Here is a 25,568-nt window from a genome sequence, read left to right as displayed (position 1 = left end):
CTGGATCTATACAGATGCCCGTGCCTCTTCAAATCCCTCATGATCACCTGGCAGTTATACATGCTTGCTTAAGCATGAGCTGGCTGCACAATGACTAACATATTTGTATGTTCATGCGCCTATGGGAGTAAGAGAGAAAGAGAGAGAACAGAAGAGAGAGATGCAAAATATGTGCATATGACATCACCTTCTGTACTTCCTTAATCCAGGCTACCCTTCTCTCCCGTCAGTCATCATTTACATTTAATCCAGAGTTCAGAGGGAGACAAATCTAATGCTACCTTTTACGCTGGTAATGGAAAAGCTGATCCAATAATATGCATAACACAACTGCTGAGGTTTGACAAAGACACTGGAGACTGCTCTTTTTTCTCAGAGCACTCTCTCACTGTCTCTGTCTCTCTCTCTCTCCCGCACCTTCACTAAGGTCTCATGCTTCCCACTTTCTTTCATATTTCCTTAAACTTCAAAAGCTTGTACAGCTCTGCTCAGTGTCTGCTCAGAGAACAGAACATCTTGGAAAGGGGTGTTGTTAGAGTTACATCAGCCGCTGAGGAGCAGTCCCAAAATAAACATCAATACAGTCAAATTAAATGCTACCATCTGGTGGAGTGCATCTTTTGGCTTCCCCATTGACCCAATGTGTCACTCCACTTTCACCTTTAGTAGAGGAAGTGTCTGGCACCTACATACTGTGATCACATGTATTAATACAGTTGTGTTGGTACAAATGGTGTGAGTTCCACTCAGGAATCCCACTGCACACTGAGAATAAAGTCAACTGAAATCAAGATGTCCTCTCAGCCTTTTAATTCACTGTTCATTTATTCCAGGCCATTTCTATTTTTTTCACACAGGCACACAGAGAGACAACTAAGCAAAACTATGAAAGTTAAACTCAGCAGAGAACTGTAGCACAATGGGAAACCAATCAATTACTCACTTACTACCTTAGCCAGCTGTCACTCAGCACCCTCTATTTCTCTCCTCTCCTCTTCTAAACACTGTCTACTTTTCTGTCAAACCTGCTCACCATCATTTTTCAAGGAGCAAACTGTCAGGTTGTGTTAATTGGATTTTGACTGTAAAGACACACAGGCCAGGAAGCCAGAAGACAACCATACCTCCCGCTTAGACGGAAGGGTCAAATATGAGTCACTTCAAGGCTTGAAATGGCAGGTTCAAAACTCATAACCCTGCACAAATCACCCAGTTCCATTATCATCTACAGAAAAGAGACTGACAGTAAAACAAACAGGCAAGTGTTAGAAAATGCGAGAAGTGCTTCTAACCTGTCCAAGTGTCGGAAACATCAAGCTAAATTTAAAATGGGGATGAGACAAATGAGATGAAGTGGAAACAATCCTGTTAAAAGCAGTAGAATTATCTTTGGTATTGCGTGTTCACCTATTTGGAGGTATGATCGCAATCCCATCACATAGTCTAGACAGACCAATAGATGTTCATGAAGATAAGGACTCCTGGTGCACACTGTTACTGGACATGTACATACTGCAATCCATCAAAGGCTTGCTTACAACAAAGAATAACAGAGCACTTTCTTAACGTGTCAAAGAGACTCTGTGAGAGGTTGTCAGTGTTATTTCCAAGGGCTGGTCCAGGCTAAAAGAAAAGCCACGGGAGGGCATTGATCTGGAAGGCCCTCTGGAGATGAGAAACATCTAGTGATTGTCAGAAAGAAAAATAACATCCGTTTGACATCTGAATCCACTATTTGAGGCAGGCAGGGCAGAAACAGAGGGGGCTAGAGATCAAACAAGCAGCTAGCAGTCTCTTATTGGGAGCAGAGAGCACAGGGAATCAGGTTCTGTCTCCAGACACACACACACACACACACACACACACACACACACACACACACACACACACACACACACACACACACGCACACACCATTGAATTAGGGCCTTGTGGTTCCCTCTGTGGCTAGCTAACCACTGTACAGTACAGTAGATACAATTTTTGCCTGGAGAAGGAGTCAGGAAAAGTCAAAACCATCTGCAGCTCTTTGACATGTTTAAATCTAAACTAATGGGAGGAAATCGATTCCCAAGCTAGTGCTCTTGCACAGGTTTCCTGCTTTAACAGGCACTTTGACTGCAAGGTGTGAGAGAGAGGGCACAGGGTGTGTGTGTGTGTGTGTGTGTGTGTGTGTGTGTGTGTGTGTGTGTGTGCTTGCTTGCATCAGAAATTTTCCAGATGATGATTACTTGTGAACTTAAAGTGATAAAGTAAATAATGGAGACAATTATATTTCCAACACATCTCTGTATTTCAAAGACTGAAAAATTAATTTATTTGTCTCTATCAACCAGACATGCTAGAAACTGAAAAGCATTACTTGGGTCATATGCACAGGAAAGTGGCTTGGTAGAATGAGGAGCAAAGAAGGGTGCTGAAGGTGGACAAGATGTTTTTGCTCTACCGACTGGTTATGGCTTTCCTAATGACCATGACCATGACAGAGTGACAGTTCATCCGGTCACCAGCTTTTTGGAAAGCGCCTGCCCTTTTCCAGTTTCCAGTGACGGTCTCTAAGATGGTTCTGTGTAACAAACCATCTGGCGCATCAGGTTATTCCTAAATGAAAAATGACCCCAAAAGGCTATTTAATACAAATATAGACATATTTATATGCATAATGGCAAAAGTGCAAGGGCGGACAAAGTTTATTACAGTATTTTCAATGATGAGAGTAAATCCACACTCCATGATGTTAAACACCACACACAGATCCATACTGTAAACCTACTCTGAGACTGTTCATTCTCTAAAAAGTTTCTGTTTCTCTCCCTCCTTTATGCGTCTACCCAAGTTTTTGCCTTATCCCTCTTCCCTGTAGTCCCATAAAACTGCCAATTTACAATTTTTTCTTCATCCTTTCTTCCTCTACTCATCTTTCACCCTCTCGTCTATTCTCCCCTTTTTGTCTTGCTTCTGTTCTCTCCATTCTATCTTCAACTTGCTGTCTACAATCTCCACACTGGGATGTTTATTTATGTAGTTCCAGGTCTTTTCCTTATCTCCTTGTTCTCTTCCACCCTCTCTCTATTTCGATAGCTTCAACATTTAAAGACTATAGATTCATTTCTTGTCGATCTCTTTCAAATCTCCTATTTCTCCAACCATTCCACCTCCTCTTTCCCTCCTTGTCCTCTCTTCAACTCCTACCCTCTCTGGGGGACATCCCCAATGAGTCATCCTCTGTCTGGTACAAGGACAGGGATATAGCAATATGTTTTTTCATCTCCATAGACAGCGTTGTCTTATTTTCCTCTCCTTGTGTTTCAAACCATCTGAGAAATTGTTGCAGTTGTTACCCGATGACTCCGTTTTTCTGTTTTCCCCACCGACCACTGAAGAAGTGGCTCATCCATCACTTTAAATACCCTCTGATGCACTGCCCGCAAAAGGCTGCAATCCTCTTCATAAAGTACAATACATGGGCCTAACAACACACATCACACACTCACATACACACACTTTGTACAGACAGGCCAAACATGCATATACACACTTGCCAAGGACGCATACACACAGGAGGTCAACACCCAAACCTTTCCCAAATAAAAAAAAAAAAAAAAGTTTCATGTTATGTTTGCCTCGCTCACTTTGGTATGCATCTTTACTGGGTTGAATTGAAGAGGGATTGTTACCTATAATGCCATCCACAGCTGCTTGTAGAATGTAAAACATCTTTCTATTTATTGTAGTTGACTAAGTCTCTTGCGTCAACAGACAATGGCCAGTGCATTACATACAGTGTCTACTTTGAGGAATGTGCATAAGCACATTGTGCTGCCAGTAATTACCTCAATCAATATGTTCAATTGTACAACACTACACCTGTCTCTAGCAAAACAGGCACAGTACTTCAGTACCCAGCCTGAAGTAGTTTTCTGCATACCAGACCTGTAAGCTACTGACAGCAATACTGTATAGTGAAATTCTTTTTGGTGGCTGTCTCAGGATGTGTCCACAGCACAAACATGTGGGGATGTTTTTACTTGAACCAAACACACAGAAACCATTTCCTCTGGAAGACTGAAATTATGTTTTCTGTTGTATCAGCACCGTTATTTAACTGTGATGCATGCATGCCATTGAACATTCCCACTTCAGTGATCAGCATAAAGAACATACAGTGTAGACTCCACACTATCCAAAACCAGCACTAAATGTTGCCTACTACAAAAAGGTTGGCAGAAAGACAAAACATTTGGAGATACTGATACCGCTTTTCCAGCACACTGGCTCTGGTTTTTAACCAGTTCTCTTTAGGAGTCTTGGAACCTTGGTTCTATCTAGTTGACCAGCCTGCATTTCCACCAGCAAAAATTGTAGATTACACTGTTTACCTGTGAACCTTTGTTCTGTTTTTACAGATACTTGTTTTTACCAAAAACACAAGCACGGACCAACTGTTACTGAGACTACTGCACATGGTGGAAAAGGGGTATGACTCATTTGCTTAGGGATTAAAGTTTCAGACTCAATCAAGCAGGAACCAAGTATGAACAAAGCAATGATTTAGACAAAGTAAACCATTTTGCATAATGTACGTGTCAAATTCATGTGGGGCAGGATTTGGCTTAACTTTTTTGCCATCACTTCAGTCCCAGTGACTTTAAAGGGGCAAATATGACATTGTAAAGCCTATAAACCCGAGGTAGACATGATAGTAATAGCCAAACCATGGCAGTTTGCCAAATGAAATAATCAGCAGTGACAAATTAATAATATAAGTTTACACGGGGAACTCTATCTGCTTCTGTGCTCAATCAAATTTCCATCCATATTACAAGTGCTCACCAGTATGCAGGCATCTGGATCAGCTTCCCATAGAGTGCAGTGCTGAAGGAAGGGATGATGGGGATGAGAGGCAAGAAACCCCCTGTGGTGTCCTGGCATGTCAAGCCTGCCTGGAACCCAAACACCTGGAAAGAGACAGCAAGAAAGGGAGAAAGTGTAAGATATGGTGGAAGGGAGAGAAGAGAAGGAAAGACGGGGGAGAAAAAAAGCAGACATGGAAATGCATATTCAGCAATGTATATATCAAACCATTTACTGGATCCACAGAAAAAACATGTCAGCTCTCATTGAGTTCACACAGCTTCTGAAAAGACAACACAGCAGCGAAGAGCCAGTGCTGTTGTTCTCTCATCTCAATCACCACTGAGCTGTTTTGACCCTATCTGTCTTCAGCAGATCGGCCATAGCCCAAAGCTGCGCTCTTATAATGACAAAAAAAGACAAAATCATCTTATCGTCCTTGTTTACTGTAGACCTGTCAGCAAGTCTATCCAATACTCTGGGAAGCCCTGATAAAAATATCCTTATGTTGAACTCTCAAAAAAAAGTATACATATTGCACATTAGACCACTACAAACGTGTTTCTTTTCTGTAATAGTTTTTTAAAGCACAGTTGTAGTACATAGCAGAAGTGATGTGACCACTGCAGTGTGATTTAATGAGGACACACACTGCTGAGGCTGAAAAGTTTGTGGGTGGTTTGTGCAGTTCACCAACACAGATTTGTTTACCAACAAACATGTACACTCTGAACTGAAGTTTTCATAACAAATTTGAGGTTTTTTTGCAAACAAGCGGACATACATATAGTAAGAGAGATGCAATAGCAAGACAATACTTGCACCCAATTAACCGCAGTCACAACATCTTTTACACGAACAAATTGATCAGGTCCATGGCAAGATCACACCCAGATTGGTGCGTAACATTCATGTATTTTTCTAGGGAAGAGATTTTTAGACTCACTCAACTCAATGCGGTTTCTTTTAGTGACAATGTAGCTCCTAATCTAACCATTGCTGGATACATACTGTACTGCAACCTCAATGTTTACATGCTGTTAATGGTGAACATGGTGGATGAAGTCCTGTTTAATATTTGAGGCAGTGGATGATGGCTGGGCCCAGCTGTCCCACATGCAGCTGCTGTGTATGCACTGGGCAGGATTCATTCAATTCCTGCAAGTGGAGGTCTACCAAGCCACTTTCCTGTGCAGATGGCCCAGAGCAGACAGACAAAACTTTGGATGAAACTAAAATGATAATTCATTTATAATAGGACAACTGGCCTATGGACGTAATATTACACACCAGAGTAGTATATCTAGTTGAATTGTGTGATTGCCAGATACAGATGTAGACATAATAAAAATCCTACTTTGAAATGCAAGCTTGGGGCCATATAGCCACAGACTGATTCACTACAGCCTCCTCTGGGAGACCAGACTTCAAATTCTGTTCTCCTTTCGGCAGCCCGAAGCAACTACTTATTCAAATAGCCCAAGTTTTCAATTATGATCGGTCTATTTACTTCTGTGGCCTCCTTGCTGAGCAAGGCTGACGTTGAGTTCATGTCTATATCCATGGAAAAGTGAGACAATGGCTAACCACTACCCTCAAGACAGACACCTTAGCTTTGTCAGCCAGTGTCAATAAAAGACAGATTAAGATAAGCCTTAGTTTATACCCGTTTCAAATCACTTCCTGAAGTGGGTGAATTGTGGCCAGACTGACCTCCACCCTGTCATGATCCCACTGCCAAAATCCAGAGGCAGAATTAGTACCTTGGCAGATACAGAGGCTGATTGGCTGATTGGTCAGAAGGATCCTTGGCCACTGACCAGTTGACTGTTAACCCTGCAGTGACCCTGTGATAAGGACTACCAGCATGATGTCCAGCAAACATCCTGCCTTAAAAAAACACACCCAGGCCATACCAGGCCAGACTGGGCCACCCCAGGTTACTAAAGATCTGTTATCCAGGCTTCCTAAAAGGTGAATTTGCTGAATTTGCTAAATTCTCCATAATTCTATACGCACCCCATGGAACATCCGGGCCTTCAAGTAAACTATAAATACAGAGATTAAAACCTTTTTTTCTAGTTGGTTTATGGGTTAATTTATACAATGAAGTGTTAGACAAAAGTGCAGTTTACTCTAGACACTACCACTGTCAGATATGATATTACCTTAACCTGTATATAAATAAATAACTGATCACATTGTGTGTAAGTAAAAAAATAATGTAACAGCTACATATACAAAATGCCAATACAGATTCAGAGGAAGATCAATGATTATTTCTAAATGTTTTGCTATAACCACGTGCATTCTACAAAGAGGTATTACATAGTATATATACATAATAGTACAGCATTTCAACTTTTAAATGGTCTAACAACAAATGGTGTGAATAGTATGTTTAAACAGCTTTCCCAGCAGATTGTTCAGATTTTTCTAAGCTGTCTCTTGACCATTCTTAGGAACTGCCACAATTTTCAGATAGCACAAACTTTACATACTAAATAACTGCTCATAAAATTGGCCTTATCATATAAAGCAATCTGATAAAAGCACAGCTGACAAAGATTTTGCCTTTCGCCTTGTGATTTTACACTTGTTCTCTGAGAAACCATAGCGTTTTGTCATAGGCCCCAGTCTGATGTTTTTGGCAATTGTAACTGTAATTAACAATGAGTTATATCTATTAAGCATCAAACTCAAAACTATACAGTCAACACAGTAACAGGGGGATGTCACAGCTACACAATCACAAGCCTGTAGCATCCCATCAATCTGCTTGTTTAAAACCATGAAGTAGACCAGAGTTGGACTGGAGCTCATCGAAAGGCTTAGCACTGAGATCTTTATGACCAGGTGAAAAGGGGTCATCAAGGTCATTAGGGTTATTTCAGAGTGGAGTTAAGACTGTGGCCATGAGGCTGGCCTACTGACTTATGACTGAAGTGCATGAAAACGGAACTCTACGAATTGCTATATTTTGTGTAAACTGAAGATATGACGGATAAAGAGATAAATGTAAAATAAAAGAAGGTAAATAAAATAAAAACATATACAAACCTGTGCTAAATAAAAATGGCAAAGGACAGGAAAAAAATGGCACAAGGATAAATTGTAGTTTTCCGTATTATGTAAGAGTATGAGAGTGTGGTTTTGCACCCAGTCTACCACAACCTTTACAGTGTACATTATCAAATACCCGGTATAGAAGAAGGCGTACTTTATTAATCCCTTAAGGGGAAATACAATTTTTTGTTTTAGTGTAGTTTGGACTTAAACATCAAATAACTTCCAACTTGAGAACCAAATCAACAAATGCTCAACTAACCTGAGATATGATGCTTTAACTGTGGCCTAGATAGCCTAAGTGGATCTGACAGACCTTTGTAAAAAGTCAGGTGTATATGTAGGATACAGTTCTAACATCGAACCAACTGTTTTAGCAGAACAGTACAGAACTGTTTTATACTGTATCTACAGAAAGGCCAGCTGGATTTTAATATTGCTGTGCTCACCTTGAGGTAGAAGTGTGAATAGCAGTGATGTAGCAGGTTGTCAGAAGGTTGGCTGAGACTGCTGACAGTGCTGACCAGCTCTGGAGCATACATGGGCACAGAGTGTTCGACATTCACCCTTTCCACCTGGAACTGCACAGAAGGTAGTGGGCACACTGGCTGAAACACTGGCATGTTGACTGGCCCAGGTGCAGTCTGGAAGATTGAAAATATCAAAGGAGGGAAAGGGATTAAAAGGGAGGATACATATGTATCAGTCTCCCTCATATTTAACTAGGTAAACTCTCTGACAAGATCTAAAAATTAAATTCAGTCTCAATATTTGACATAAATACTGCATGATTTTTATAAGGATGGGTATAATGGCTAGATCTGATGTCTGAATTGTATTGTTTTACTATAGACCTACGGTATAATCAGCAAATAGTCACTAAAATACAATACAAGATTTTTTCCCCCTCACCACACGACTGAAGAATGTTGTTATCATTCTTGAGATATATAACATATTCAAATATTTATAAAAAAAAATCAAACCTTTTTAGCCAGATATTTATCAGCTTGAAGGTGCACTAAGCACATACTATGATTTGTTCTTCACCATAAGTATCTTGGCAAACAGTATTTGTCAAAACCCAAGCAACCTATCGATGTGTGGCCTGTTCAGATAAGTAGAAGCTTCAATGTCAATAGATGCAATGTGTACTGTACAATCTACAGACTTTTAGCAATGTGTCTGATCATTTTGTGTGCACATCATTCTCTCTCCATTACAGTTTGTATATTTGATTTTTATACTTTAATTTTATGTAATGCAATCACCCATGGCAAATTAATAACCATTAAAAAAAGAGTTTCTAAAAGAAGGTACAAAAAAGATACAAGATACAAGGACATTATTTGGAACTATGTAGGTCTGTATGCAGTACCTTGCATCCCATGATGACAGGCATTAGTGTGTGAAGGAGGTTGAACTCCGCCATGGAGATGGTCACTGAGACTTGGAGCAGACTGAGACACGTGAGTCTGGTTGGGATGAATTCCTCCAAGTTTGATATCTCTTCTGGAGTAGCTGGACCATGGCTCTCTTCAACCATTTCTACAGAGACAATGACACAACCGAAAGAAACCTGTTAGCTTTGGAAAAAATAGCGTAACATATTGCAGAGGTGCAGTAAAGGGAGTGGGTGCAGTGTAAGATTAAACATTTTATTAGAAAAACAACTGATTTCCTTTGTTTTACACAAGTGAATCTAACCGCGAGAATGGGACCTTTGGTGCAATATTTGAAATAAAGTGAGGGAGTGGGAAAGGCCAAAGCCATTTGGATTTGAGAACTAAAGATTGTTTTACAGAGAAAGAGGTTAACTGTAAAGCACACCAATTTCTTTGAGTGGGCGCCTCTCCTCTGTGCCTGCAGCATTAAAACAATAAAAAGGCCTTTTCCAACAAAAACCACCACCTCATGCACTAAATAAAATAAACATGCACTAAAAAAGTACTGGCATCTTCGCGTGATATTCATTACAGTGGCTGTTTCCCAGTAGCTTTGTTTTTGAACTATCTCATAAAACCACTCATTCAATCAATAACCAGAAACATCCGGAAAGGCAGAAAATGAAGTGAACCAAGACAACATGGAAAAGAGGCTAGCAAGGTCAGCGCTCACCAAAGTGAGGAGTGACCAGAGCAATGAACCACTAAACTGTGTCCAGGGCCTGAGGTGGACCAAAACTTGAACGCTTTGTTACAGAACGGCCTTGGCTCTAGTCCCAGGACATGGGCTTGTTTTAGTTCAGTAAAGGTTCTGTTGGGCTACATTCCCAGCTCCAAGGTGGGCTCAGAACCTGATCCCAAAGCTGTTTTGCTCTTTGGCCTACCGCCACAGCCCGCATCAGGTTCATCTGGCACTGCCATGTCCAATCTAATCATATGCCAGGTCTCAAGTCAATATCCACAGTCAACATTCAAATTACAAAAGACATGCGGCTCACATGGTACACAGAGCCATGATTGCACACACTTAAACAGTTTCTATTTAAAGCACACAGAAAAAAAATATATGATAAAAAGACAAGAAGTGCGCAAGCCAATATACACACACTGGCACTGTGGCACACACATATTACTGACACACCCCTGTTTTCCTGTCCCACTTAACAAATCCAGCTCTAAAAGTTTTGCTAATTTGTTCCATCTATTGTTCTCCGGCAATATATAAAAAGAAACATTCACCACATTCAACACACAAATGAACACACTAAGTAATTTGCAAGTTGGAACCTTCTGGTCTAAATAGGGCAAGATTTTATTAAATACACAGACACCAGCCAATTTGGCCTCCATTTACAACTAGTTTTTGGGAGGAAAGTGATTCTGAGGAGGAGTGCATGAGGAGGAGCAGAGAAGAAGAGGACAAGATGCATAGAAGTCTTTGACCTTCTGATATCTACTTCCCTCCTGGCAAGCAAGGAGAGGAGAGGAGAGGAGAGGAGAGGAGAGGAGAGGAGAGGATGATTTAAGGGAACACATAAGGCATGTGTTATTTTATCACTCTATCTGTAAAAGCTACCTTGGTGAAAAAAGTTTCCTCTTTTATCTACTCTCAATTTCTCAATCCCCCCCAGGGGTCTAACTATACTGACCCTTTTCCAGAAAATGCCAGAGAGAGCACAGACACATATAGAAACAGGAAGAAACAGACTGACCTGACCAGCTTTAGTCAAAAGCTCTGTAGTAATTACCCCATCATCTATTATCTATCGCAGATGCTGAAACAGCCGAAACCTACGGATGTTATCGTTTCGAAAAAATGAGAGTTATTGCTACAGATATTACACACAGACACACATTCCATGTTCTTTCACAACATCCCAGGGATGAGCTCATCAATAGCTGTGCAGGGACGATCACTAACAAAGGTGTTTGGCTTATCCTCCCTCATGTGGTCCAAAAGGTCACTGCTTTCATGTACAGCTGTGTGTTGAAAGATGGGTTGTGCAAGGAAATAACAATGTGATGAGGATACTGTAAAGTGCAAACCACTGCAGTTTCTGATCATTGGCAGAACAGAATAGAGTAGAACAGAACACAGTAGAAGAGAAGAGAACAAAGTAGAAGAAAAGAGAAGAAAAAGATAAGAGAGGTGTTGCAAAAAGTGTTAGTCGAGAGTAGGGAGTACAGTGAGCTATTAGTTGTTAGCTGACTCTTAGTTGGTAAAGTCAGCCCAATAAAACAGATGGAGCAACTGTTAGCATGAGACATCTGACCTCTCTGTGGTTTGCAGTAGGGTTCGTACTCATGGTCCATGGCACAGGTGACCATCTTCAGGATGCGGTGAACAGCGCTGCTGTGCAGCCTGACATCCAGAGGTCCTACCACCAGCCGCTTGATGGATGTCTCTTGAAGAGTGGGCACAGCTTCCTCCATACTCACCAGCGAGTCCTGCTGAGAGCCTACTAACAGAAACAAACATGCATAACATACTTAGATTATAAATAGCAGTGTTTCCCCTACCATTATATTGGGGGGGGGGGGCGCAATGCCCCCCCAACAGCAACCCCCCCCCCCCCCCCTTGAAGGTCAAGTTAATTTTATTCAATTTTCTTTTCTTTTTTTTAAAGATATTTTTTCAGGCATTTTTGTGCCTTCAATTGATAGGACAGGTGAGCGTGAAGGGGGGAGAGAGAGAGAGGAAGTGACATGCAGCAAAGGGCCACAGGCTGGAGTCGAACTGGGGCCGCTGCGGCAACAGCCTTGTACATGGGGCGCCTGCTCTACCACTAAGCCACCAACGCCCCTCAATTTTATTTTCTATATGGCACCAGATCACAACAGAAGTCATTTAAGGTTACCTTTCCTATAGAACAGGTCTATACCTTGTCCTTTTGTTAAACAAACTAAATAGCCTTATGTTATTTATCTTATTTACTATCTTATTTCTCATTTCTGTCCCTCTCTGTTATGTGCTATTTCAAACTTGAAGGTTATTCTTTCAGTCATTCAGCAAGTTTAACACATTTTCCAAACTCTAATTTAAAAAGTATAAGTACAGTAGACATGTCACCTTCAGTATTTAATGTAAAGACTAGTGTGTTTTTGGCATTAATAGTTAACGCAGCAACATATTTTCCCCATATACACTTCTTAATTATGTACAAGTATAGGATCTCTTCATCTCTTGGGTAAAAACACAGCAATGATGGCAGGGCTGTAATGCAGCAGCAGAGAGCAGCTCACATAGCCGTGACCCACTGGAATGATGAATATTCCAAATGTCCACTTCTCTCACACAGCTGTCCCTTCATTCATCGTAGGCCCCTGTTCCAGAGGTCCACTTAAAAGACTCAGCTCCCCGGCAATAAAACGAGAGAAATTAAAAATAAAAGAAGGGGGTGGATGAATGGCAGTGAGGGAGGAAGAGGACAAAGGGTCACAACTCTCTTTATTCCCATTACATTCCACAACTGCACTGAACATTCTTACAGCTCAGAAAGTCAACGCTGTGAATTTTAACTTTTTTTGCTTAAAGTGTTGGGGGATGGGGTGAAACTACCACTGAATTTTGGGGATTTATAAAGGGCAATGGGCAATGCCACTTCCCCTTCCCTTCCTCAGTGAGATTTGGCTGCAGTGGATTAGGCCTAATATCAACCATATGGCTGCAGTTAGAACGGTCAGTGAAATGATGAGGAGGCTGAAATTAGCCAGGATTTAGAAGATTTAAAAGTATCTCCATTTCCCAACATTTTAAAAAAAGTTTTTAATCTGCAGCGTTACTCTAATAGGAAGTCAATGGTGAATGTGACCTGGGTCGGTTAGTATTTCGGTTGACTCAGAGTTTATGTTAGTCCCATGGCAATGGAAACTAATTTGTTTGGTTGACACTGGATCTGGTCCGCGTCCGAGAAGAGGAGAAACACTGACAGAAGAGAAGCATTCCAATTGGCAAGGGTAGCCACAGCCCTCCCGCAGGAAAAGAGACTGACACTTATCCTGCTGTCAGAAATGACTCTGACAGCTCAGGATGACAGTATCAATGTTTTTTTTTAATTTAGATTATTATCTGTAGCTGACAGCAGGAGGGAACAATAGCCTAGTCAGAAAGAGTTAGAGGAAGCCAGAAGTAAAATGAAAGAGTAAAAGAGAGAGGCAAGTGAAACAACATAGGTGACACTAGACTCCTAATAAATCAAATGATCTGTTCAGGTCATTGAATTGTTTCAACCAGATCTTTGTTTCTTGTGCTATTTAAAAAAGGCAACTGTGCACAATAATCATACATTTGTCTTAATCATCACTGTAAATGGTCTTTTTCACTCAATGGAGCGTGATCATATATCATACCCATGAACAGCATTCAGTGACACATGGGCAATACCCTCGTATACTTTTGCCATTAGACAGTGAGGGATTGCACTTCATCTCGATCTAATCTGAATTTCTCAAGTGTTGAGCGTGTTAGAGGTTTTTGTGTGTGTGTGTGTGGTGGTGGTGGTGGTAGTGGGGGGGGGGGGTCTTAACACTTGTGAACGTCAGTCGGGTGTCACATACAGCTTCCCAGCATCACTGAAATAAAATGCTCAACAATCACAGACTAAAGCACAGAGACATTTGTGAGCCAAATATAACATTTCAAATTGAAGGGAGAACGCTTTATCTCTTAATGGGAACTTCAGATCTTTCAGACCTGAATAAACAATCTTGAGTGCTGCAGCTGAGGAATGAGAAATCCTGTCTGTCTTAAAGCTTCTGCCAGGAGAGTGACACCTAATTAGCCAAGAGGACCCTATTCACTTTCTCAAGAGCTTACAGGTAAAGAGACAGGGGGAAACAGTGTTTCAACAAGCAGCATGGAGAAAGAAACTCAAGTATGTGTCAGCGCAGACTAAACACTTCTGACAGTTGCCCTCCAGGTAAGTTTGGGGTGAGAGCGAGGACAGGAAGGGTCAAGGACCAGGTGGCTGTGACTCAAACAAGACAAGCTCTTTCTTCAGGTCTCCAGGGGGCTTGTTTGACAGAGAGAAGAGAAGAGAAGAAAAAGAGAAAGAAAAAAAAGATGGAAAGACAGAGAGTATAAGGAAGATAGGAAGAAAGAGCGAACAAGGTGGAGAAAAGGAGAACATGACAGATATAAAAAAGAGAGAGGAGGTGGCAAGGTGAGCAAACAAGCTCTGTGAGGAGGAGTGAATTAGACAATACCTTTGCCGCTGCTGTTCTCCATTGTGTAGAGATAATCCATGTAAAAAGCACCAAAGCGCTGCATGCCTGCTATCTCTGTATAGGTCTCCTGTCAAACAAAAGTAGAGTTAGGTAAACATAGCAGTAAGGGAGCAAACAAGCTGATAGCATTTAAGAGTGGCAGTGACTGGGGTCACGGTGGACATGGCAAAGGGGGTCAAATGAGAAATTTCAAAAAGAGTAATTGAAGGATTGATCTGCTTAGTGGGATATCACTTTTTACCAGCCAACAATATCACTAATATTTGGAAGTATTTACAAAAACTTAGAATGAAAGGAGATACTTTATCATGGCAAGAAGAATTCCAAGTGTCTCTTATCTGGAGTGAAATTAAAACTAACTGAATTTTTCAATTAACTTTTTAGAATGGAAATTCAGATAGAGAAGAGAGCACAAAGAAGAAGACACTTAACTAATCGTTATTATACTCTACGGTACATAGGGAAGTAATCTAGCACATATCAAGTCTGTTCTTTATTGAGTAATAAGCTACTGATAAATGGAAGTGAAAGTTTCCTCATTCAAGTGGTGCTTGGATATACGCCACTGGAAATACGTACCTTATCTACTACAAGATAGGACTTTTTCATGACAAATCAAAACTGTCTGACTGGGATTATGGCTGACTTTCAGTATGAAATTGTGAAATATTATTTGGAAATATTCATTAAGATAGCAAGGTGCAGATTTTAAAAACATGAATGCAATGTAATGTACCAGTGAGCATGTACGTGTTTGGAAAAAAACAATACATGATGGTTATTAGGGCACTTTGTAACTGTCGGTTACCTAACACAAAAATAGTGTGTAACTTTCATTACATACAACATTAGCGAAGAGGCAGGGGTCATCCTGGACAGGTCACCAGTTTATTACAGGACCAACACATACAGACAAACCTACTTAGATGAACCTAGATATAGGTGAAAGAACTGGGATTTATCACATGTTTGAGCTACCTGGTTGTATTGTTTTACTATAACTCGTCATCATTTATTAGTCTGCAGGTTAAGAGCTATTGCACCTGTCCTAGACAATATTTGAAAGTTATATTTCTACTGCACATCAAACCACTAGTGAAAAAAGAGAATGAGTGAGCAAGCAAGAAACAGAGAGAAAGAAGGAGGGAGGCCCCTCTTGCACACACATTTAACACCCCCACCCCAGACTTACTCACTAGCTCTCTAAACAAAGATTTCAATAGAGCCTTATCAGTCAGGCAGGTTAATGAGTAATATTTATTAGGGGACCTCTAATGGCTCTGGCATGCTTTTGGATCAAAGCCATTGGCTGGTTTCAAAACTGCTAATGAATTAACACTAAAACCTTTGACTCTTTAAGACTTTAAAGTATGGATAGATGGATGGATGTCCAAACAATTGCTTCATTGAGGGTCATGAACATTTCTGAGCAGAGTCAACACTAGAGCTGTGATGGCTGATGAAGGGAGCTGAGACTTATCAGGAATAATGGCTTTAACACTACTGCTTAGATAGCGGGAACATTCCTCTGCTGCAGCCAGCAGCTGGGTGACTGACAGAAATAATCTCAGTGGCAGTGATTTAAACTAAAATGATGTATTTCCAGCAGAGAAATTAGTGAGAGTTAAAAAGGACAAAATATTATATTAACCTAGTACTATCAATATGATAATAGTTGTCATTACAGCTATTCTAGATGAAACCTGAAGCAAGACTGGATGTAATTATATCGGATTGTTTACTGAACCCAGATTAAGTATTGTATTGAAGTGTGCATCAGTGTACATGCTTTAACAAGTTGCTTAAGCCATAACCACACTAATATGTGTTAGGGAACATCTTTTGTTCTTTAGGTTGGCTGTGACGTGCTTCAGTGAACCCTTTATGTTTCTGAAAAGAAGGAAACATGTCTTAATAAAATTTCTATGCATCATTTGTTTGTTCTCTAAACAGTTTGATGACCTCAGCACTACAGATGTTTTGTTTAGTGAGAACTGTGTCAATGGCAGGTGCTGTTGAAGTAAACAGCAATGGTGAGCTCATTATGTTTTGTATTGCTGTTGGTTAAATAAGTGCGCTGGTCTATCAGCCCAGCTGTGAGGTGTGTGTTAAGTTGGTTGTCAGCCTGGTTTGGAACTGACTGCTTAATTTTTGCCATATGGTTTGCTATCAGTTTTGTGGTTGTCCTTTGAGGGCTAAGCGGTTAGTCTTCTGAAGTAAAAGCTTGATTGCCAGTGTAGTGTATATGTCACAATCAACCTGTAATAATGGTTGGACTCACTTTAAACAAACTGTTTTACTGTTGAAGCTGTGTAGCTGCTCTTAAGTAAATACTCTCTGGGGACCTCTATCTGAAATGCATGGTCTGCTATTGCATTTTGGCCATCCATCCAAGCAAAGTCAGCCCTTTTTTAAACACCAAAAACAGATTTTTTTCCCCCCAAAAAAATTCCAGAATAAACATGTTTGGGAACATTTTTTCATTATTTTTTTTAACCTTGTGATTAGCAGCATCCAGGATGAACTCAGCCCTGACTCCGTTGTTCTCTGGACTGCGGTAGTCAAAGAGAGAGTTGGTAAGGTAGGTCATTCCTTTACTGCTTAGGCTGTCCCCACAGCTGAAGAACACTGCGTCCTGTGAAGACAAAAAGAAAAGAAAAGAGACAAATGAGTTGAGGTATGAAGGAGAGCACGCACAGACAATGTAAGGCATACTTAAATTTCCCCTCCCGACACATTTTTAGGTACGTAAAAAATACTGCTCTGATAAATATTTTGTGTGACATGGTTATGCTTACTGAGTGGAAGGAACTTATTACTTACTAATATTTTTACTTGTCACAAAAATACAATCCAGCCCTCAGTACATAAAAGAACATCTTATGCATAAGTATTTCAAACAATTTAAAGGGCCAGTGTGTAAAATGGGTTGAAAACAGTGACATCAGTGGTCAAATTCTAGATTGCAGGGCTCACTCGCTCACCCCTCCCGTCGGGTAAATGACGGCGGCCTCGTAGGGACAAAAAGCCTTGCGCACAAGTTTTTCAGGAGTAGGTCTATCTAGCGACGAGGTGAATATTTATTTAGAAATCTAAACCATGTTACGATATTGTAATGAATCCCTCACGAGCAGGAGACCAGAGGAGCGTTCGGGAAAAAGGCCAGTTTATTTGAGCACTCCAAAAACTCTGGTAACACTCCAGGGGGTAAAAGACTCCGTCCCAAACTCTGACTCTTCTGGCGTAACAGACACACTTCATAGACACATACTCGTTTACCATACCGAGTGGGGACCCCCTCCCCCCTCTGCTCCACCAATCTCCAGCCCGCACACTGACTGACAGCGTAGCTGGTAAACAGAGCTCAGCTGTTTATTTAGCCTAGCAATATCTCCGGACTATAGTAGCTGCAATGGACGACTCTGAACGCGATTTTGAAGAGATTCTTGTAGCGGACACAGACCTAGAGCCATACCTGTTTGAGCCGGAGCATACAGATAAGGAACTCCATGTGTTTGATGCTGAGCGGGCGAGAAGAGAGGCTGAATGCACAGAATGGGATTCGGTGCTACTGCTACCATCGTTGGGGAGATATATCATCAGGAGGAAAAGCGCCGCAGAGAGTGCATCACAAGGAGTGAAGTTGCGTCTTCTTTTCCTCGCAGATGACGGTTCGGGTTCATTCTCTCCTGTTGCATGGTAAGTGTGGTCCATTCGCAAACTTTATAACTAAAAAAACTTTTCACTACTATCTATCGACAAACTACTAACACTCTCTGCTGTTTCCTCCTCCTTCTTCCTTCCTTCCACTGTCTTCGTTGGTTCATTTATACACTCTCATTCTCTGGCTGGCTGGATTGTCCACTCGGTCTGCCATACATACATGGCGGCGCAAGATGGCAACCTCTCTAAAGCAAGGCCCTTGCTATATATATATATATATATATATATATATATATATATATATATATATATATATATATATATATATATAAAGCATAATTATAAGGCTACGAAAACCAAACAAATTTTATTTTATAGCAATTATACACTTATATAAACATATTAATGGGTAGAATATTCAGATTCAGATTCAGATTGACAATAAACCATGCCAAATATTACACACTGGCCCTTTAATATAAATAAATTGCTCTCCCCTATTAAATGAAATATACCATATGTGAAAGCACAATTAAAAAAATACCTTAGAAATATAACCATTAAAACACACAGTTAATACATGGCTGACGAAATACACTGACTTCAATTGAGCCCTAGACGTTGCACTGTACATGAGCGGATGATGAGACTGCTGCTGACACAGTGATGTACTTGTGGCAAAGACAGAACATTATGGTGAATTACAGAAAGACAGCTGGATTTCGCTCTTCCATAAACAAACCAGACCACATCTCTACCTCCTTCTGAAAGCTCTTGGGAGCAATGGAGGCTGTGGAGACATGGTTTAGGTGAAAGTGATCTCTGTTCTGGGCTTTTAAATTCTCCTTCTTTATCTTTCTCACTCAAGTTTTCCGCTTTTTTTCATTTTTCCTTTAGGTTTTTAGGCTGTCTTTACCTCCTCACGTCGGTTCATGTTTTCTTCAAAATCCCGGACTCCCATGATGCCTTTCAGGCAGAGCGCCCGGCAACCCACAAAGCCAATCTGACAATCGAAGAAGGGCTCCCCCATCATCAGCACCTGGAATAAAAACCAGAGGAAGAGACTTTAACCAGTTTTTATAGTCCAGATTTATTCACCTCTACATGAAGAAGAATGTGGGAACTAGATAAACTCCGGAGTCCTTTCCTCTAGTGAAATAAAATAAGGAATACAAAGACCTGTACAGTTAAGAAAAACATTGATTTAAAATGAATATTGATATATTTATACTAATCATGAATATACTGTATGTATGTACTATATAAGTTAAGACCAAACAGAAGGGGAAATGCTAGCGTCAGACTCCTTTCCTTTTCAAAGAGAACACCCAGGATGTAAAATGTCTTAAATCAGTCAACAGAAGCCCAGTAAATCCATACCACTGCAATCACTCACAGAAATTAATTTGACTGAATTACCTTTTAAATCGCAATAAAACATAACATTTGAAATTAATGACAGTTTGAGGCTCAATTTATTGTGGATTATCACAAATGGGGTTCTCCACTAGGACCAGTTTGAGGCTAATTTGGTTTGTGGTGCTGTTGAGGTTGTGGGCTCATTTCATTGTGATCAAAAGAGCAGGGGTTAGACAACTTCCATTTTCCCTTGAGAGTGGTGAGTGCATGTGTGAGTGTGTGGTAGCAGTCCAGCAGACCCTGTAACCAGTAAGGTGTGGTTGTCTCTCACTCACCGTGCCTTTGCTTCACCCAGCAGACAACTAAACAGAGAGCAATCCAATAAAACTTTACGTTTCACCACACAATAATTACAAGGCCTAGTTTTCCCTGTTTTACTAGCCATCCCTTTGCCTTTCAGCGCTCTCACTTCTGGTCCCAGTTCAGATTGCTCTCTCTCTCTCTCTTCCAGCAAAAGCATAAATTACAGAAATTGGAACTGGAAATCTCTCAGAATTCTCACATCTGGTAAAAAGCTTAGGAGCAGAAAACTCCTTTCCTACTGTGACCAGGTAATCAGAGAAAAAGGTTTAAAAATATTTTCTACACCGAGGGGGAAATGCGGAAATGATCAGACTTGGACCTGACTCAGACACGGATTCCACTGTGTTCACAACAGGCCACGGATTAGTGACCTGGAGAGGCTTTATAAATGTACTTAAGGAGGGAATTAAGAGCAACCTCTGTCCAACTGTGAATAAGGAGACACTACTAATAATAACGAGGGATCACAAGGGAGGGCAGGGATCTTTATAGGTCTGTCCAATGGTCTGGCCATAAAGGGTAGCAAGGTTGTAGATGGGTACAATTGGTAGAAGGCAGATATCAGCAGAAAAATCAATCACTGTAGTTGAAAAAGATTAATGGTTGGGGCTGATCTTTTTACATAATAACATTCCTCATCATAAATATTGTTTATAATCTAGAGATGGACAATATGATTGAAAATCACACATTTCATTTCTCTTTTTTTATTTTGACACTTGGTCTGGACTTGGGTTTTTTGGTCAGTTAGTTAAACAAAAGTTAAAAGAAATCTGTCATTGGTTCTTATAGCTGTTCTCTGCTTATGGTATGTAATGTGGACAATTTATCAATTAAAAAGTGCAATATGATTAAATCTGCAAAAGACAGTAAAAACATAATCATAATTGAAATATTTCTTGAGGCAACAGGGTATAAATTAAGCTCTGGCATCTTACCTCAATAGTGATTCCCTCTTGCTCCAGGCATAGGACCTCTCTGGACTTGACCTTCTGAGGACTATAGTAGCTGCTCTCTGACTGGGTTTCTGTAAGCTGAGAAAAAAGACAGAAACCATTTAATATTCATAAGAAATGTGGGAAATAAAAAGACTCAAATAATTAGTTAAAATCAAATAAATACATTATTCAGCAAATTTAGCAAGTTGTGCCTGGGTTAAACAAGAAAACCATCAAATTTTAACAATTTTATTCGAATCCGTGACAAAAAAAATTCTTATAAACTTGAAAGACTGAAATGCTTCAACTCAGTGTCGCTAAGAAATACATCAAAGCAACATCAAAAGAACATGAAATCTGAAGCCTTTACAGAGTTTAATTTTGTGTTACAGTTAAGGCTTTGTGACATCCAAAAAGTAACTAGTAAACCAGCAAAACAGATCAAAATTGATTAAACAAGCCTGCAGTGCTCAAATAAAAGTGAGTCAAATCTCCACAAAGAAGAGGTTTTGCCACCTCAAAATATGGGGAGATGACAAGGGAAAGTAAAGTTTTGTTGACAGAGTAAGTAACGTATACGGTAATAATATGGATGTCACAAAAATCCAACACTAAAAACTGGAAACCATATGTCTCACTGTGCGTGTGTGACCGTGTGTACCCACAATTCACTGCTGAAACAGATACATGATTTGAAAAATAAACAAAGGCTATGCATGTCTTTGGATGTGGAGGGCAACGGGGCCCTGGAAAATAATGCTTAAAACCAGAAACAATAACATCCAAACAAGGACAGATGACATTTTTTTAGATCAGAGACTGGATGCCAGCTTCAGGACTTTTTGGTTGTTTTCTCTTCCAAGTTTGGACCCAGGCCAAAGACATTCATCAAACCACATGACAGCCGCTTCTCTCTGATGCTTGGGGAGGCCCGCTCTGGCTTTATTGGGGACGACAATCAGAACATGACTAAAACACTTGGGATATTTAGGGGTAAACTGAAAATGTACAAGCGATTGTTCACTCAGGTGGACTGATAAAAGAAGGGGGATTGTTTATTAGTGCATTAATTCTGTGTGTAGAGATAGTGTGAAGGCAGAGAGAGAATGAGGGTGTGTCTGGTCAAAACCAGTTGGTTGAAATGAGAGGGGTACAGAGCTGTGATGCTTTTGAGGTTGGCCAGTCTAAAAAACTTTGGGTGTAGAGGAGAGCTGTGCAGGCCCTAACCCATTCAACTTTTAACACAGGAAGCAGGTGCCGAGCAAGGAGCAGCTGTGCCTTATTATCCCTACTGATGGAGCAGACTCTCTCACCCTCGCTCCCTTCTGATGGTTTAATCACGTGCAGGGACCACTCCGCCCCAACCCGCAGGTCCCTGGGAGCAGCGGTGAGCAAGGATGTTAAATTATCTGAGTAAAAAATTGCTCTGTCTGACAACGTTAGTGCATAGTAGCACTGACACTGTAGAGCTTCCAATCAGACACAAACATGATGACAGTTAAAACAATAAGAAGATTTGCCAATTTGGCATTTGTTGTGCTGAATGGACTGGCAGGATTTTTGACAGTACCTAGGCCTGAAACAACAGATCAGACAGAGCACAGAGAAGCAGCATTAGAGCACCAACACAACTGCTTTACACAGCCAGTAAAACACCGAGCTACTGCTGCTACTACCGTCCCAGCTACCTCTCCTTTATTATATTTTGGCCCATTAAAAGCTTTGGGAGTCCAAAACAAATCAAATGATTCTTTATGAGGCATCTTGGAAATGTTAAAATGTTTGATGTGAATATTGGGGTACTTTGTCTTTATGTCCATTTCTCAGAAATGTAACACGGTAGAGAGGATCTGATGGAAAAGCTGAATAAGTCTTTGCTATTGTTGAAATAAATGAAAATACCAAAACAAAAGAATGGCATGAAGTCTGGCATGCAATGAGAGTTTGGCAGGTGTGCAAATGTTAAAGAAGGGAACAAATGGTAAGTGCTGAAGTATGCATTATGTGTGTAAAAGTCATTACATTATACTGCCAATTTCTCTGATCAAACAGATCTGGGGAGTAATGGGTCAGCAATCTAAAAATACCTCTCTGATTTCATGTTCATGTCAAGCTCAGGTTCAGGCAGTGGCTGTTCAAAGACATGAAATTCCCTCAAACTAAATACTTCCTTGAAGGAAAGAGACGAGAACGTTTAAAAAACCATCCTTTCAGCTGTCTGCAATTACTCCAGACGAGAGGCAATTAATTGATTAAAAGAACTCAAACAATACAGGAACAATTTAAACATTATTAGAAAAGCACCATGGTCTGTTTGGCCTGAGATATACCTCCCCTTCACTGATCACACACACTGTTAAGTACACACACACACACACACACACACACACACACACACACACACACACACAAGCAGTAATGCGATCTGAAGTGCCTGAACCTGAGGGGAAACGCAGATGAATTCCAACTATTCTGAGTGAGCAGGCAGGATTAAAGTTTGGGATCCATTTCTGAATAGTCATCATACCACGTATAATGTTTAAAACATTAACGTGACCCGAGACGCCAGTTAGCGGTTACACTACCCTCCCCTATACCACACACATAGACAAAGAGGATTGTAACTTCCTGAAGATCAAGCTGTTCTTTAAGACCAAAACTGAAAATCACCACAAAATATAACATGCAGGGGTGGGGTCGGCAGTGGGAATGAATAAACATTAACAGCAGCGAGGAAAAAAACTGTAATTGTTAACACAACAAAAACTTAAATTAGGAAATTCTATATCAGGGGTCATCAGCCACATATATTCAAGAACTAGATAAGTATTTTGATGTATATTTTAATCAACAGTTGTTCAATAATATAGTACATGTATTTTGATAATGATGAAAATGTTAAATGAGAGTTATGAGTTTGTCCCCATTCCTGCATGAAGATATGATGCAAGCAGATTTCCATTTATAAAAAATGGGAATTGGTTTCAGCTTCACACATCCAATATGCACCACGCAACCAGCAAAAATATACCACCCGAGCCCAAACCCGACCAGAACTGCAATCTGCCAACTTAATGCATTATAGTAGCATAATTGTCAGGACTGAGAACTGAGATATGGGACAGAGACACAGACTGAGCATCGCAGCAGGTCTGTTTAAGAGGTACAGTAGGTAAAGATATTGCACACACTAATATATTATATTTTATTATACAATTCTTAATATTATATTTATGATAGTTTTTTGGACATGACAATGTTTTTTTGTTGCCACTGTATACAATGTATTTGAAATCAATTTTATCATCTCTAAAGCAAATCTTAACCCTAAATCTATCACCATTATTGTGATGCAGAGTACTTGTAAGTACTTCACTTACTCATGTTGATCATTTCATTTTGATATATGACATTAAGTCAATTGTGTTTTTCGTTTTCCCCAATGAAGTGATACAACTCTACACAGGGAAAAAAAACTGTCGTTAACCCAATGCATGCTGGCCTAGATTCCAGCCCCCATGACATTTAATAATAATTTGGAAATGAAATCACTTTTGATGTACATGTTTTTTAAAGAGATGATTTACCTTGAAGGTAACAGAAGCTTTAGTGCAGTAGAAGCCTATGGAAACAATGGGGTCCTTGGGTGTGTGTTGTTGTGGGTTGGTGGGGATGCCTCCTGTCTCTCTCTGCTGGTAGAGTCCTTCCTCAAATTCCTCCTCTGCGCCTACAATGGCTGGGACAAAGGACCAAGCCCAGGACACCCATCCCTGGTCTCCCTCTTCAGGACTCCCTGACTGCATGTAGAGGTCTGGGCTGGGGTACTGGCTGGTACCCTGGCTTTCCATATCTACATCCATCCCTGAGGAGAAAAAAGGCATTATTAATTATAATGCAAAGATAAGCAGATGATTTTACTGTACTCAAAAAAGTGTTACGATTCACACTTCCAAACCTACAAAGATCTGGTTCACACAAAGTAGACTTAAAAAAAAGCATAACTATCCTAAAAGAGAATCCTTAAAAAACAGGGGTTCACTTTGTACACAATTGCGTTGCCAAATTTATGTTGCATTAAAATTAGCGTTCTGGTGAAAAATGCTTAATTCCCCCTGAGTATGCTTTTACTTCAACAGATAAATCAATTTAAAGAGGCAAGTTCTGAGAAAAAACTGGTCAAACAGAGAGAAAACTGTTGATAATGAAAGTGTTTGTGTCCTATGCAGCACACTAAATTAATTTGTCCATGCCCCCAGGGTAGTTTAATACAAGCAAGATGTTCCAGCTGTCAACTGAACACAGAAAAACAGCACAGACTACGCAGTTTCACAGTAGTTGCTGCCAATGCTCCAGCATGCAGGTGTGTGAATATCTGTGTGCTGCATGAACTCACTGCTGCATGAACAAGAGAGGGAGTAAGAGTGAGAGAGAGAGAAAGCCTGTTCCAATGAAGGCCAGAGGGCACAGTCTGTCAGCCAGCATCCTGACAGAAGAGAGCCTTGACTGGGCCCAGTGGATCACTGTGGTCAGGGCTGTCTAAGCTGGATCCGACGGCACAGGCCACATCCACAAACGCATGCAGAGGGGGTTGGGTCACATATTTGTTTAGAAGCCAACAGACTGAAATGGAGGCCATGATGGAGGCCATGATGGA

At 40.5% G+C, this 25,568-nt stretch overlaps 1 protein-coding gene across 2 annotated transcripts in view; it reads right to left on the bottom strand.

Annotated features, from left to right (window-relative positions):
- vps13b (vacuolar protein sorting 13 homolog B) overlaps positions 1-25,568 on the bottom strand; it is a 354,297-nt gene that overhangs the window by 286,617 nt on the left and 42,112 nt on the right. For both annotated transcript variants that reach the window (XM_078171989.1, XM_078171988.1), the window contains exons 8-16: positions 24,502-24,776; positions 20,915-21,010; positions 19,171-19,293; positions 17,089-17,226; positions 14,571-14,658; positions 11,639-11,827; positions 9,299-9,468; positions 8,370-8,564; positions 4,834-4,958 (exon numbers count right to left, since the gene is read on the bottom strand). In XM_078171989.1, coding sequence (XP_078028115.1) covers positions 4,834-4,958; positions 8,370-8,564; positions 9,299-9,468; positions 11,639-11,827; positions 14,571-14,658; positions 17,089-17,226; positions 19,171-19,293; positions 20,915-21,010; positions 24,502-24,776 — 1,399 coding nt within the window. The remainder of the gene's footprint in view (positions 1-4,833; positions 4,959-8,369; positions 8,565-9,298; positions 9,469-11,638; positions 11,828-14,570; positions 14,659-17,088; positions 17,227-19,170; positions 19,294-20,914; positions 21,011-24,501; positions 24,777-25,568) is intronic.

The sequence above is a fragment of the Epinephelus lanceolatus genome, chromosome 10 (assembly GCF_041903045.1).
Source record: "Epinephelus lanceolatus isolate andai-2023 chromosome 10, ASM4190304v1, whole genome shotgun sequence".
NCBI lineage: Eukaryota > Metazoa > Chordata > Actinopteri > Perciformes > Serranidae > Epinephelus > Epinephelus lanceolatus.
Note: the sequence above shows the minus strand (reverse complement) of the source record. Positions and strands in the feature narration are given on the sequence as shown.